Genomic DNA, 16,694 nt, shown 5'->3' with positions numbered 1-16,694 from the left:
CCCAACACTGAGCGATATGTGCTAACATTGGTAGAATCTAATGGCGCATTAATGGAGATCGTTCTTCACCAATCTTTCTGCACTAGTTTAATGGGATTTGGGAACTTAAAATCTGTACACGGTTCAGCTATTCAGATATTAGACTAGTAAACACTAATTCAGACTGTAACTACAGGTTGTAATCCACTACATTGCATGGTCTGCATAATTGATTCCAACCATGGATATAGTGTTTCCTTTGTATCTAAATAACATACCAACCTACATGTCTGTCCATCGATCACATATCAGTCTACCATATATTAATTATCATGAAACAACAGACCTTACCCACAAACTCATAGTCCCCAAAATACTAAATTAGATACTACTGATTTTAAATCAAACTATTAGACACAGGCGCTGACCACTAGGGGAGGACAAAAAAGGTGTACAGTTGCTGCTGGTGAATAACAGGTGCTGTGTCTGACCCTGTTAGTGCATTAAACCAAAAGGAATATAAAATTAATAAATACCATGCGCTACTGTTGTACCACTTGGTCTAAAAGGACAAAAAAGTAGTGTCCAAAAGTGGAAACTAGTAAAACGATGCAGCAATTAGTGATATATTCACAGTAGATTGTGCTAATATACGTGTTTGTTTAGTATATTTGCTTATTACTTACTCCGATGACAGGCAAGGAGTGATGAAAAAACTTTTGGTGGCTTTGTTTGGTAGAACTGCTTGTGTGAATATATGCTGGATCTCGATGAGAGACTTAAAGATGGCTGGCTACAAATGTAAAGATACGATGTACTGGGAATATAGTGGGACCACAGTGTATTGCAGGAAAAAATACCTATGAAGTAATGGTACTTACTGATTGATATATCTGCTGATAGTAAGCAGTTAATCTGACGTTGGCTTGTATGCCATGTTAATGCTCTTAATCCATCATTAAATGACTGGCTATATTAAGCCAGGTATCAAATGGAGCCGACTTGGTATAGCTGCTGGATAGTATGAGGATGATATCGTCAGGGGATCCTGTACTGGCGTCCCGTGACGTCGTATGTCTGAAAACCACTTGAGTATTAGTATTATTAGTTTTATTGATATTTCCTTTTTATGCTCATTTTTTAAATCTAATTTTCTTAATAAAGGTATTTTTAATCTCAGAATTTTATTCTCATAATAAAGGTGATTTACCAATCTTACTACCAACTACATCCACATGACACATTTGTCAACGTCAGATTAACTGATTACTATCAGCAGATATATCAGTCAGTAAGTACCTTTAATTCTTAGGTATTTTTTCCTGCAATACACTGTGGTCCCAATATATTTCCAGTACATCGTATCTTTACACTTGTAGCCAGCCATCTTTAAGTGTCTCATCGAGATCCAGCATATATTCACACCAGCAGTTCTACCAAACAGACAAGTTTTTTCATCAATCCTTGCCCGTCATTGGAGTAAAGGCCCCATCACACACAGCGACGCTGCAGCGATACAGACAACGATGCTGATCGCTGCAGCGTCGCTGTTTTGTCGCTGTGTGGTTGCTGGGGAGCTGTCACACAGACAGCTCTCCAGCGACCAACGATGCCGAGGTCCCAGGTAACCAGGGTAAACATCGGGTTACTAAGCGCAGGGCCGCGCTTAGTAACCCGATGTTTACCCTGGTTACCAGCGTAAAAGTAAAAAAAACCAAACAGTACATACTTACCTTCCGCTGTCTGTCCCCCGGCGTTCTGCTTCTCTGCACTGTGTAAGCACAGCGGCCGGAAAGCAGAGCGGTGACGTCACCGCTGTGCTGTGTTTTCCGGCTGGCCGGCGCTCACAGTGCAGAGAAGCAGAACGCCGGGGGACAGACAGCGGAAGGTAAGTATGTACTGTTTGGTTTTTTTCACTTTTACGCTGGTAACCAGGGTAAACATCGGGTTACTAAGCGCGGCCCTGCGCTTAGTAACCCGATGTTTACCCTGGTTACCAGTGAAGACATCGCTGAATCCGTGTCACACACACCGATTCAGCGATGTCAGCGGGACCTCAACGACCAAAAAAAGGTCCAGGCCATTCCGACACGACCAGCGATCTCACAGCAGGGGCCTGGTCGCTGCTACGTGTCACATATGGCGAGATCGCTACTGAGGTCGCTGTTGCGTCACAAAACTTGTGACTCAGCAGCGATCTCGCTATGTGAGACGGGGCCTTAAGTAATAAGCAAATATACTAAACAAACATATTCGTACAATCTACTGTGAATATATCACTAATTGCTGCATCGTTTTACTAGTTTCCACTTTTGGACATTACATACTCTCACGTCACCAAGAGAAATCGCTAACCTTCTCCACCACAAGAGCAAGTACACTCTACTTTTTTGTCCTTTCAGACCAAGTGGTACAACAGTAGCGTGGTAAATATTATTTATTTTATATAGCTACTACTGATTGTTCTGTGGCCATGTCTTGAAGACACTTTGCTCAAATCATACTCCTCTCAGAGCACGGGTAAGTATTTCATCAGACGTCCGATTTTCTCATGTACAAGAAAAAAAAGCAGACCTATTTCTTTGATCGGAGTTTGCTCAGAGTGTGGTCAAAGTGTCATCAGTTTCTCTTGTACATGGAGATAAAAAAAAACAACAACATTTCTCCAGTCTAACAGTTTGTATAAAATGCTTCGCACTCTGATGTCCGAGGTAAACCCGATTTTTTCACGGACCCATAGATTTGCATTGCCGATGTTGATCTGATCCTCAGATCAAAATCGAACATGGAAACAGTCCCATAGACTATCACAAGTATGAATGCTATACGTGAATACCACAGATAGCACTCATACGAGAAAATCAGACATGTGAATGAGCCCAGAGTTCATTCCCCCCCCCGTACTCTCTAATTTGGGGTGAAAGAAGTCGTGCAGTAGTCTCTTTCCTTTTAAACCATAACCCCTACCATTTTCATACTCGCTAATATTCTAGATTTGCCCTCATCAGCATCTAACTTAGCTCAGCTGCTGCAACACAAGCACAAAAGGCTATGTTCCCACAATACAGCGTTTTTATGCTGTAAAGTTTCTGCACCTTTTTTCTTTTTTAAGTAAATTGTTACTTGCGTTTTTTTCATTGCATTTGTGTGATTTTTATTACATGCGTTTTTAACGCATTTTTTGTTTATTTGGTGCGTCATGCTTTAAAGATGTACAAAGATATAGATATCCATGAGATATATAATTAGTGTCTTGCATGTGTATTTTACTGTATATGTAGTAGCCTAATGAAAAAAAAAAAAAAAATGAAGTGAGCCCTTCCCCCCTCCTTTCCCAGCCTAAAAATACAAGCCTACAGTCACCCCAGAAGTGGCGCATCACATTAGACGTGTCAATTCTGGCGCTTTGCCAGGATCTTCCAAATTGTTCTGGAGCATTGGCAATCGGGGTAATGGCAGGTGATATCAGCTGTTATTTGTTAAAAATCACAGCTGGCATTAAGCCATGGGGGCTACTAATGTGGACTCCCCCATTACGAACCCAGAAACACCAAGGTTACTTACCGGTAGCCGGTTTTTCCAGAACCCATGACGGCACACCTGAGAGAGGGGATCTGCCCAGTCAGGACAGGAGACCCTAATGAAAATAAAAGGGCGGTACCTCTGTCGCTTCAGTTGGTTTTCAGAGCATGAGAGGTCCCCCTGGTTAGTACACATGGCAAATCCATCACCACATCATATGAACTAAACACACCCAAAACTATAGTGCACACCGAAAAGGTGATAAAGGGGGGAAATATACAGGTGCCGTCATGGGTTCCGGAAAAACCAGCTACCGGTAAGTAACCTTGGTGTTTTCCCTTCCCCCATAACGGCACATCTGAGAGACTTTTGTAGAATGAAACCTTAGGAAGGGACCACCACTTGCAGTACCCTTCTACCAAAGGTCAGGTCAGCAGAGGAAGAAAGATCGAGCCGGTAGTGTTTGAAAAAAGTTGAGGGTGAGGACCAGGTAGCGGCCTTGCAAATTTGGTCAATCGATACCTCAGCTCTCTCTGCCCAGGAGGTAGCCACGGCTCTGGTGGATAGAGCCTTGATGCCATCAGGAACCAGAGTGCCACTCACAGAATAGGATAGACTAATGGCCTCCCTGATCCATCTAGCAATGGTACTTTTAGCTACCCCACACCCTTTTTTTCTACCCTGAAAGGCTACAAATAGGGTTTGGTCTTTCCTCCACTGACTAGTCATGGTCATGTGTTGTAACATAGATCTTCTTACATCTAACATATGGAACTTTTTTTTCCCCAGGATTTTTAGGATTATTACAAAATGATGGTCAAGTAATCTCCTGACTCCTACGGAATTTTAAGACCACCTTGGGGAGATACGCCGGGTCTGGTCTTAGAATTATCCTGTTGTCAAAAACCTGAGTATAAGGAGGGCATATCGACAGAGCTTGTAAATCACCTACCCTAGGGTGATTAGGGCTACCAGTAGGACTGTTTTTAGGGTGAGTAATTTAGGTGGCAACTCCTGCAAAGGCTCAAAAGGGTCTTTTGTCAAGGCTTCTAAGACTAAATTTAGATCCTAAGGAGGGATTTTTGGGATAATAACCGGCCTAGACATGCCACAGGATTTTATGAATCGTGAAACCCACCTATTTGACGCTAGGTTGCAGTTAAATAGGGCCCCCAAGGCTGAAACTTGAACCTTAAGGGTGCTAGTTGCTAATCAGAGTTGCAACCCTGCCTGCAGGAACTCTAGGATGGGTCCCACTGGAGCTACATCCCCCAACAGTTCACCCAGAAAGTCAAGAAACTTTTTCCACGTCCTACCATAGATTCTAGATGTTATAGGCTTTCTGCTTTTCAAAAGGGTGAAGACTAACCCTGGTGAGAATCCTTGGCGGCTAAGTAACGCCCTCTCAAATTCCAGGCTGCCAGATGGAAGCCCTTCACCTGAGAGTGGGTCACTGGTCCCTGGGTTAACAGGTCCGGAACTTCTGGCAGAATCCATGGGTCTGTTAATGGCATCTGCCTTAGAAGGGAGAACCATGGCCTTCTTGGCCAGAATGGAGCTATGAGTATTACTTTTGCTCGGTCTTCTCTGACCTTCCGGACTACTGTTGGAATCATCACTATCGGGGGGAATGCATAGGCCAGAGAGAATCTCCATGGTATTAGCAGGGCATCTACTGAAAAAGGATGTTCTTTTGGGTTTAGGGAGCAACATTTTTTTACTTATTTGTTGTGTGAGGTGGCAAATAAGTCTATTTCTGGTGTACCCCAGGCTTGTATTATTTTTTGGAACACCTCGGGGTTCAAGGACCATTCCCCCGGTCTCAGACCTCTGCGACTCAGGAAGTCTGCCTGTGTTTTCTACACCCCTTATGTGTAGTGCTGTGAGGGACGACAGGTGTTGTTCTGCCAACTGGAAAAGTAGATTTGACACCTTCATGAGGCCCCAGGACCTCGACCCCCCCCTTGGTGATTGATATAAGCCACCACTGCTCGATTGTCCGTCATGATTCGAGTATGGCGGCCCTGGAGCAAGGGGAGAAAATGTTTCAAGGCCTTTTCCACTGCCCATAGTTCTTTTTCGTTTGAGACATGATTCCTTTCTTGGAAGGACCAGGTTCCTTGTACTGAATGAGACCTCAGATGAGCCCCCCAACCTATACCGCTTGCGTCGGTCGTGATGATGTCGTCGACCGGTTTCTGCCACTGGACCCCCATTGTGAGATGTTCCCTCACAGTCCACCAAATTAGGGGATCTCTTACGCCCTGAGAAAGACATAGATTTCCTTCCAAATGCCCTCTTAACAGTTTCTGAGCTGACAGAAGTTCCCACTGCAGTTGTCTCAGGTGAAATTGTGCCCATCCTACAGCCAGAATGCAAGACATTAATGAGCCTAGTAGGGACATTGCTTTTCTTAGGGTCATTGCTGGCTGATGTATTGCTGTACTGGTCAAGTTGATTATTTTGGCTACTTTGTTCTCCGGAAGGAGGCAGAGCTGACGCTCGGAGTTCAGTATTAATCCTAGGAAGGACTGCACTTTTACTGGAACTAACTTTGATTTGCGGATACTTATTATCCATCCCAGCTCTATTAGAGTTGATATTACAACTGTTACTTGATGGGAGCAATGAGTCTCTGTCCTCCCTACCACAAGGAAGTCGTCCAGGTATGGGTCATTCCATGTCAAGTGAACCAATGATTTTTACCACTATATTTTTAATTCTTTTGAGATTTTGTTATTTGGTAATAGTGTGTCAGAGAATGCAAAATACGAAGAAAAAAAAATTCTAGAATTTTTTTTTTTATTTTTTAGTGATTTTCAAAGTTCGGAAAAAGTGCGAATTTCGGTGTTGCCTGCCTTTACATTTCTCCCCATAACTCAGGCTAGAAAAGAGATAGAGAAACAAAATAAACACCATTCTACTCAGAACAGTACAGGCTTTCACCAGATATGTCACAAGAGTATCTTTGATAATAATTTACCTATGCGAACACAGGCGCAAAACTTTAAAACGCATTTCCGAAAAAAACGTTTAATTTAAAAATTTCTAAAACTGCACATGTCCCTGCTGTGCTCCTATTCACATCTGTACCAAAATACAAGCTGGGATCATGATGGGATCATATTTTAAAAAATAAAAATATTACAGTGTCAGTTCAAAAATCTTGATTTCAGATCTGTTCAGCCTGTGGTCTAACAGTGTGGGGTCTAGATTTACCAAATAATCCATGATTGTTAGATATTACTGTATTATTTTATGTTACCACATAGAAGCATGAGAGGACAGAGGAGAAGCTTTGTTAGGGCTGAGAATGACCAGGGGTAGACAGTGACTGCAGAGCAGATGACAGGCCGGCAGCTCCAGCCTCCAGAGGCCATATTCACACCAAATCTTATCACCCAGGCAACTCCTCAAATGGAGGGAGAAAAAATACTCTTAACGTCCAGTTCATGTATTGTACAAACCAGGACTACGAAAAGGAGGAGAGTGTTATGGTTTCCAATGGCAAGGAAACATCAGAAGCATAGAATAAACGGACAAGCTCTCGGGTGATGGAAACTAGAGCTGACCGCGATGCTAAACCTACACACCACACTAGAAGTAGCCAGGGGGCATTCCTGCGTTGTCTCTAGATGCCGCGCGCCAGCCGGAGAACTAACTACCCCTGGTAGAAGAAAACACAGTCCTGGCTTGCCTCCAGAGAATGTCCCCACAGGAGATAGCAGCCCCCCACATATAATAACGGTGAGAGCAGATGAAAAGACACACGTAGTATGAAAGCAGATTTAGCACAGAGAGGCCCGCTAACTAAATAGCAGAAAGATACAACAGAGGACTTCGCGGTCAGCTGCAAAACCCTTCAAAACACCATCCTGAAATTACCTTAACTCATGTGACAACTCATGCCACTGGAGTGGTAATTTCAGCCCAACAAGAGCTTCCAGCTGCAGAGATTCACATAAGTGCAAACTGGACAAAACATACAAAAATAGACTTAAGGACTAAAGTGTCCAACTTAGCTGAGCAGAAAACTGGGAGCAGGAACATGCAACAGCATCACTCTGGATACATTGATGGCCAGCATTAGAATGACTGAGGAGCAAGGTTAAATAGGATACTCCCACATCCTGATAGGAACAGGTGAACTGAAGGCAAAGCTTGCAGGACACCAGTACCACAAGAGACCACAGGGGGAGCCCACGAACCGAATCACAACAGTACCCCCCCCCTTAAGGAGGGGGCACCGAACCCTCACAAGAACCACCAGGGCGATCTGGATGAGCCCTATGAAAGGCACGGACCAAATCAGAAGCATGAACATCAGAAGCTGTAACCCAAGAATTATCCTCTTGACCGTAGCCCTTCCATTTCACCAGATATTGAAGTCTCCGTCTGGAAACACGGGAGTCCAAGATTTTCTCCACCACGTACTCCAATTCACCCTCAACCAGCACAGGAGCAGGAGGCTCAACAGAAGGCACAAGTGGTACCTCATACCTCTGCAATAATGACCGATGGAAGACATTATGGATAGCAAAGGATGCTGGGAGGTCCAAACGAAAAGACACAGGATTAAGAATTTCCAAAATCTTATAAGGACCGATGAACCGAGGCTTAAACTTAGGAGAAGAGACCCTCATAGGAACAAAACGGGAGGACAACCACACCAAGTCCCCAACACGAAGACGAGGACCAACACGACGATGGCGATTAGCAAAACGTTGAGTCTTCTCCTGGGACAACTCCAAATTGTCCACCACCTGCCCCCAAATACGATGCAACCTATCCACCACACTAGAAGTAGCCAGGGGGCATTCCTGCGTTGTCTCTAGATGCCGCGCGCCAGCCGGAGAACTAACTACCCCTGGTAGAAGAAAACACAGTCCTGGCTTGCCTCCAGAGAATGTCCCCACAGGAGATAGCAGCCCCCCACATATAATAACGGTGAGAGCAGATGAAAAGACACACGTAGTATGAAAGCAGATTTAGCACAGAGAGGCCCGCTAACTAAATAGTAGAAAGATACAACAGAGGACTTCGCGGTCAGCTGCAAAACCCTTCAAAACACCATCCTGAAATTACCTTAACTCATGTGACAACTCATGCCACTGGAGTGGTAATTTCAGCCCAACAAGAGCTTCCAGCTGCAGAGATTCACATAAGTGCAAACTGGACAAAACATACAAAAATAGACTTAAGGACTAAAGTGTCCAACTTAGCTGAGCAGAAAACTGGGAGCAGGAACATGCAACAGCATCACTCTGGATACATTGATGGCCAGCATTAGAATGACTGAGGAGCAAGGTTAAATAGGATACTCCCACATCCTGATAGGAACAGGTGAACTGAAGGCAAAGCTTGCAGGACACCAGTACCACAAGAGACCACAGGGGGAGCCCACGAACCGAATCACAACAGGAGAGTTTGTTATAACATCAGTTACAGGAAGCAGAACCCATCACAGGGACTCAGCAATACCGGACTGTCATCCCATGTAGTGGAAATAAAGACAGTGACGTCCATGACGTGGTAGAAGGCGGCACAAGATCGGCAATGGATGACAACTGGTTACGTGACCTGTGAATATGATCAGCGCTGGCGGCTACTGGACTCTCCAAAGATTGTGAAAATTTAGACATAGAAGTGACTTTTCTGCACCTTCTGGTCCAGCGCCGTCCTATGTCTATCCAAGAAAATCAGACATTGTAAAAGTGAACAAAAATCAGATATTAACTCAGGTGGAGCCGAGCACCATGACAGCTGCACATACTCTGACACAGAAGGAAACGGCCATTGCTAGTGAGCGCTTATGGGCAAGATGACATTTCACCCACTAGAAGGGACACATTGGTGATAGAAGGCCAGTGTAAAAACTTACTATTAATTGTTTGATTAGTTCATATTTTATAGTACGAGGATTTAACTACTGGACTATTCTTCTTAAACACTTCAGAAATGACATGTTTAGTGATATAGTAGAAAAAAAATTGTTCCATGTATAAATAGGTGGTAGAAATATTGGTTCTTTTAATCTTGTTTTTAACATAATTAGGACGAGACTGTATTTAGAAAACCACACTTGAGGATGTGATCACCTTTTATCTTTTGGCTTGTTCAATGAATTCAGGTTGAAACTGCTGAGCAAGTTGTTATGATGATTAAGGGTATGTGTCCACGTTCAGGATCGCATCAGGATTTGGTCAGGATTTTCCATCAGTATTTGTAAGCCAAAACCAGGAGTGGGTGATAAATGCTTAAGTGGAGCATATGTTTCTATTATACTTTTCCTCTAATTGCTCCACTCCTGGTTTTGGCTTACAAATACTGATGGAAAATCCTGACCAAATCCTGATGCAATCCTGAACGTGGACACATACCCTAAGATGTATTTATTCTGGCACTTCGGTAGTTGTTTTTTGTGTTTCTTTATTGTTACATATAAATGTTGAATGCAGTAAGTTGTAATTTGAAAAGAAAAAAGGAAGAAACTCACACAAACATAAAATCAGATGATTCAAGGCTTAAAAAAAAAAATACAAATGTGATAGATCCCAAGTTGAATCCATGTACAAATATAAACAAGGACACAAGTAACACACGTGCATGTTTTCACAATTTTAAAACATACGTTTTTTTCAGAATTGCGCATCAAAATTTTTAATTTGATTTCTCCAAAACAAAATATAAAGAAACATAGTCTTGTGACATATCAAATGAAAGCCGGTACCGTTCTGAGAAAAATGATGCCTCTCCCACCTCTATATCTTAATTCTAGCCCGAGATATGATAAAAAATGTAAAGCCATACCAGGCCAAAATCCATGCTTTTTCAAAACTTTAAAAATCTGTAAAAAATTAACTGATGAAGAAAAAAATTTAAAACTTTTAATTTGTAATTAACTAAAGTTGTACTTCATAAAAACAAAAAATAAAAAAAATCTAAAGACGTAAGGTAAAAAAAATATTCATATTTGGATCACTTGATATGGAATGACCCGTATGGGACAATCACTACATCCCGGAATCGGAGGTATGACAATACCTCTACCATCACCTTGGTGAAGACCCTGGGAGCTGTAGACAGGCCGAATGGAAGGGCTGTATATTGGTAATGCTTCACTTGGTTTTGTATGTAGAGAGCTACTCTCAAGTATTTCCGATATTCCTGATATATTGGGATATGATAATATGCATCTTTTAAGTCTATTACTGCCATGAAGCAGTGAGGGAACAGAAGTTTTGTGGTTGTGTTGATGGACTCCATCTTGAAGGAGTAGTTCTCTACTGATTGATTGAGCTTTCTTAGATTGACTATGGTTCTCCAGGAGCCATCTGGTTTTTGTATCAGAAAGAGGGGGGAATAAAACCCCCTTCCTTCCTCCCGAGTCGGGACTTCCTGCAAGACATTTTTGTGAACAAGTCCGAGGACTTCTGTTTCCAGAGCAGATTGCTCCTGCTGGGACTTCCTCCGGGGAGTTATTACAAAACTAGATGGTGGCCCGATTCTAATGCATCGGGTATTCTAGAATATGCATGTCTACGTAGTATATTGGCCAGCCACGTAGTATATTGGCCAGCCAAGTACATAGTATATTGCCCAGCCACGTAGTATATTGCACAGCGACGGAGTATACAGCACAGAGCCACGTACTATAGAGACTTAAAATAAAAAATAAACATATACTCACCTTCCGAAGGCCCGTTGAAGTCCTGGCCCTGTGTGCGGTGCACGCGGCAGCTTCCGGTCCCAGGGTTGGTATGAGAGCAGGACCTGTGATGACGTCGCAGTCACATGACCGTGACGTCATGGCAGGTCATTCTCGCATACCATCCTTGGCACCGGAACCTGCCGCTTGCATGGAGCGGTCACCGGAGCGTCGCGAGGAGCGGGAAAGGAGGCGTAAGGTGAGTATAAAATGTTTTTTTATTTTTTTTTTTTATTATTTTTAACATTAGATCTTTTTACTGTTGATGCTGCATAGGCAGCATCAATAGTGAAAACTTGGTCACACAGGGTTAATAGCGGCAGTAACGGAGTGAGTTACCCGCGGCATAACACGTTCCGTTACCGCTGGCATTAACCCTGTGTGAGTGGTGACTGGAGGGGAGTATGGAGCGGGCACTGACTGCGGGGAGTATGGAGCGGGCGCCGGGCACTGACTGCAGGGGAGTAGGGAGGGACTAATTAGACTGTGGCCGTCGCTGATTGGTCGCGGCAGCCATGACAGGCAGCTGGCGAGACCAATCAGCGACTTGGATTCCATGACAGACAGAGGCCGCGACCAATGAATATCTGTGACAGACAGAAGGACAGACAGAAGGACAGACAGAAGGACAGACAGAAGGACAGACAGAAGGACAGACAGAAGGACAGACAGAAGGACAGACAGAAGGACAGACAGAAGGACAGACAGAAGGACAGACAGAAGGACAGACAGAAGGACGGAAGTGACCCTTAGACAATTATATAGTAGATTGTGCCTGGGTGGAAGGATTAATTTTATTTTTAGGCCGTCTTTGATAATGTTTAAAACCCAGGTGCTCGGGGAGATGTTTATCCAGGCCAGAAAGAAGAGGGAGAGCCTTCCTTCAACCTCTGATGTAATGTCATTGGGGAGATTTTTTTGCTGATGTAGAGGGCCCTTTAAAGATAAAAGGGGGTCGGGCTATATGTTCAAAGTCAAAATTTCTCCTATCTCCTGGGGGACGACCTCTGTTAAATCTCCGAAAGAAAGGTTTTTTGGGATCTCTTTTTTATTATTTTTAACATTAGATCTTTTTACTGTTGATGCTGCATAGGCAGCATCAATAGTGAAAACTTGGTCACACAGGGTTAATAGCGGCAGTAACGGAGTGAGTTACCCGCGGCATAACACGTTCCGTTACCGCTGGCATTAACCCTGTGTGAGTGGTGACTGGAGGGGAGTATGGAGCGGGCACTGACTGCGGGGAGTATGGAGCGGGCGCCGGGCACTGACTGCAGGGGAGTAGGGAGGGACTAATTAGACTGTGGCCGTCGCTGATTGGTCGCGGCAGCCATGACAGGCAGCTGGCGAGACCAATCAGCGACTTGGATTCCATGACAGACAGAGGCCGCGACCAATGAATATCTGTGACAGACAGAAGGACAGACAGAAGGACAGACAGAAGGACAGACAGAAGGACAGACAGAAGGACAGACAGAAGGACAGACAGAAGGACAGACAGAAGGACAGACAGAAGGACAGACAGAAGGACAGACAGAAGGACAGACAGAAGGACAGACAGAAGGACAGACAGAAGGACGGAAGTGACCCTTAGACAATTATATAGTAGATTGTGCCTGGGTGGAAGGATTAATTTTATTTTTAGGCCGTCTTTGATAATGTTTAAAACCCAGGTGCTCGGGGAGATGTTTATCCAGGCCAGAAAGAAGAGGGAGAGCCTTCCTTCAACCTCTGATGTAATGTCATTGGGGAGATTTTTTTGCTGATGTAGAGGGCCCTTTAAAGATAAAAGGGGGTCGGGCTATATGTTCAAAGTCAAAATTTCTCCTATCTCCTGGGGGACGACCTCTGTTAAATCTCCGAAAGAAAGGTTTTTTGGGATCTCTAGAGAAACTTGGAAAGGCTTTCTTTTTATCTCCTGCATGTTCCAATATCTCTTCTAGCTTTTTTCCAAAGAGGAATTGACCATCGCATGGGATGGAGCACAGTTTATGTTTGGACGGCAAATCCCCCAGACAACCTTTAAGCCATAGGGCTCTCCTTGCCGCATTGGACAAGCCCGCTGCTCTAGCTGTTAATCTTGCAGAATCAGCAAAGGAATCTGCCAAAAAAGCTGCTGCTACTTTATCCTTTAGCTGATCTTCTATCTGCTGTAGCCAGACCATGAGATCACGAGCCGTATATGTCCCAGCTATTTGCTGGTTTCAAGCCCCCAGCCGAAGATTCCCAGATGTGTCTCAAAAAACTATCTGCTTTTTTGTCAAGCGGGTCTTTTAGGACACCTGAATCTTCTAATGGAAGGGAAAAAATTTTTCAAAGATTTGGCCACCGCACTGTCAATTTTAGGGATTTTCTCCCAGGATTCGAAGTCTTTTTCCTCAAAAGGATATTTCCTTTTTGATGAAGAAGGCAAGGTTTTCTCGGGTTTTTTCCCATTCTTTTTCGATCAATGTTTTGATTTTTGCATTGACCGGAAACGTACGTTTCCTTTTTTTCTTCTAACCCGCCAAACATGACATGCTCAAGTGACCTAGGTGTCTTTTCCTCTTTAAGACCCATTGCAGACCTGACCGCTTTGACTAGTTTTTCTACATCCTCAGTTGGAAAACATGGTCGACCCCCTGTATCACTGTCTGAGGAGGAATCTGAGGACTGGATAGAGGAGGAGGAGGTAGAGGGAGACCGGGATAATTTATGACTCTCCTGTTTCTGAGAGGCATCCGAATCTGAAGACACCTTGTGGCTTTTCCTCCCTGTTTTTTTAAGGGCCAGTTTTAAGGAGTCTTTTATCTCTGCCTGTATTATGGCTTTAAGGCTAGTGGCGAAATTAGGGGTCTCATCCTGTATAGTTTTATTAATGTAGTCAGCGCAGAGGTCCTTCTGCCACTGAACTGCAAGCGGAACTTTACAAAGGGCACATTCTTGGTTCTTGGTTTTGCTGCTAGATTTCCTCGACCCCTAGTAATCAAACAGAAAAAATGGACCCTGTTACCATAAGGGTGACATTCACGTAGATCACTCACCACCGCTGACAGTCAAGGGTATCGGTTTCGGAGGCTGGACAGATGCACGTGCAGCGTCCCTTCAGTACGCCGAAGAGTCTTGCCGGACAGGACGACTGCTGCTCCTACCACTTGAGCGGCTGCTCCTGGTATAATGGTGGCTCGGCAAGGCATCTGGCGAGAGCTCCTGATGCAGCTGCTGCTGCTGTGACGGCGGCTGCTGCTGCTCCTGTTGCCCCACTTCCATGATGAAGCTTTTGGGCATGAGCGAGTCTTCTGTGGTGCCGGAGGAGGCAGCGAGTGCAGTGGATCCCCCATAAAGGGGGGGCCCTTTATGGGGGATCCATTGCACTCACTGCCTCCTCCGGTGCCCAATGGTGGCCCCTCCCCTCCTCTGCCGCGCCGCCGGAGTCCTTTTTCACTGGTCGGCGTTTTCTTCATGGGTGCTGCCATGTTGGATCCGGCGCCTGCCTCCGACGCCACACGGGCATGCCCATTCCCAGAGTGCCTTGCTCGTAACGTCAGACGGGCGACCCGGAAGCGGCCGCCGCACCTGGACGCCGGCAGAGAGAGGAGGGCGGCGTGGCAGCCACAGAAGGAGCCCGGCCATCCGACTGTGCTGCATGGACACCCGCTCGGACACAGAGCCCCGGAGGACCTGCGGACGGCACATCCAGAACCCAAACACCGACGCACAGGCGCTGCCTGTTCTTCCACGCCAGGACGGGTAATGGATAAGTAGAAACTTCTCCGCCGTGTTCAGCACGAGGGTCCCTGTCAGGACAGGAAACCCAACTGAAGCGACAGAGGTACCGCCCTTTTATTTTCAGTAGGGTTTCCTGTCCTGACTGGGCGGATCCCCTCTCTCAGGTGTGCCGTCATGGGGGAAGGGAAAATAATAATAAAAACATATTATAAAAATATTGATTACCAATGACAAAACTGCTAAACATTATATGAACTAATGTGTTGACATCCGCTAGCAATCTAGTTTATATGGGGGCACACTGACTTTTCTCAAGGTATGCTTTCATGTGAAACAATGCATACACATGTTGGAATTTAACCCCGTCCCAAAGTGACATACAAGAATTGCATCATTCTTGGCATAAACTGGCTGGGTTTCCAGAAAAATTAGCTGGTCAGAAAGAGGTTAAATTGTATGGTTCCTAGTTCCCCCAGGAGACACCACTGCCAATCAAGCATCTCCATATCATCTGCTTCCTGTGCCATAAACATGCAAGGTTAGCCAATAAAAGTGCATTTATTGGCAAGAAAGCCTTTGTCTAAAGAGCACTGACAACTTTAGGTGATCCGTGAGGTTAATGAGCAATAATTCTGTGCTCCGAGGCTCCAGAATGCATTGTTTACTCCCCATTACATTGAGACAAGTTACAAGATGTAACAGCAGCACCAATACAAAGCTTTTCCCATAATTCTGCATAGTAATATAGCTCAGAGGATTGCTGGTAACATTGGTATTCTCGATGCCAGGGTAAAATTAGGACAGATAGGAAGCCGCTGAGCACCCAGGAAGAATGACTAGTCACCAGGAAACCATGACCAGTTGGGCATAAATGTTGGGTCTTACGTTTCTGAATGGAAGCTGCCAAGAGATAAACTCAGTGCCAGGTGGCCTTGGAAAACGTCACTGATATGAAGAGTGCTACAGAGAAAGATAGGGGGTCACTAGCGGTTACACTACGAGTATGACAACATATACACACTAATTTATAGCACAAGGAAAGTTGAATAAAAGCAAAACAGAAGTAATTGCACCAGAACAGAACGGCACACACACAAGTAATTTCTTTAGTATGGTACATAAAACTGGTATGGTATATATAAACTGCAATTCAGAAAACTGTTGGTTACATCCCAAACAGATGGAGATGCGTACTTGTTCTTCAATTGTGACCCAATTAATACTGCTACTGTAAGTTACATGGATGGTAGCCTAAATACATATTTTTTTATATACCACATGAGGGTATTTTTTCATTAGAAGTTCAAAAGATCTATGATAAGCAATGACAAGAATAACAAGTAGTCGTCATGGTCTTGTGCCTTTATCATATGTATCACTGAATTTATAGGGCTAAGTCAGAGGGGCCAACCTGTATGAACAGTACATTATTGGACCAAAACCACTTGTGAAACCTTTCCTAAATGACATACAACAGAGGGTGAGGTGGGAAACGTAAAGGAATACTAGGATTTTGTGTAGTCTTTTCATAAAGATTTATACAAGGAAGGAAACCTAGAAGACACCTGCTACTTACTAAAGCACTAGGATGACCGTATAGCATTCTAACAATTATTGAGCAGACTCACTTGATGGAGGGATTCTTGTCCTTGGTTCTAGGTTGAGCAGTATGTTGTAGGGAGAGACCAACACTGAACGGGAAAGTTCCTTGCACATCTTGAGGATACCTCAGTTTGTGCAGCTGTTTGCGGAAACCTTCAGAGATCTCAGAAGGGAC

At 44.4% G+C, this 16,694-nt stretch overlaps 1 protein-coding gene across 11 annotated transcripts in view; it reads right to left on the bottom strand.

Moving 5' to 3' along the window:
- SBF1 (SET binding factor 1) overlaps window positions 1-16,694 on the bottom strand; it is a 209,450-nt gene that overhangs the window by 69,876 nt on the left and 122,880 nt on the right. For 6 of the 11 annotated variants that reach the window (XM_077264337.1, XM_077264341.1, XM_077264344.1 and 3 more), the window contains one exon: window positions 16,546-16,694. This exon is cut by the window's right edge and continues 27 nt beyond it. In XM_077264337.1, the coding sequence (XP_077120452.1) occupies window positions 16,546-16,694 (149 nt within the window). Of the gene's footprint in view, window positions 1-15,802; window positions 15,878-16,545 lie in introns of all 11 variants that reach the window. The other 5 variants (XM_077264334.1, XM_077264336.1, XM_077264342.1 and 2 more) reach the window with 1 other exon arrangement.

The sequence above is a fragment of the Ranitomeya variabilis genome, chromosome 5 (genome assembly GCF_051348905.1).
Source record: "Ranitomeya variabilis isolate aRanVar5 chromosome 5, aRanVar5.hap1, whole genome shotgun sequence".
In the NCBI taxonomy this organism is placed as follows: domain Eukaryota; kingdom Metazoa; phylum Chordata; class Amphibia; order Anura; family Dendrobatidae; genus Ranitomeya; species Ranitomeya variabilis.
Note: the sequence above shows the minus strand (reverse complement) of the source record. Positions and strands in the feature narration are given on the sequence as shown.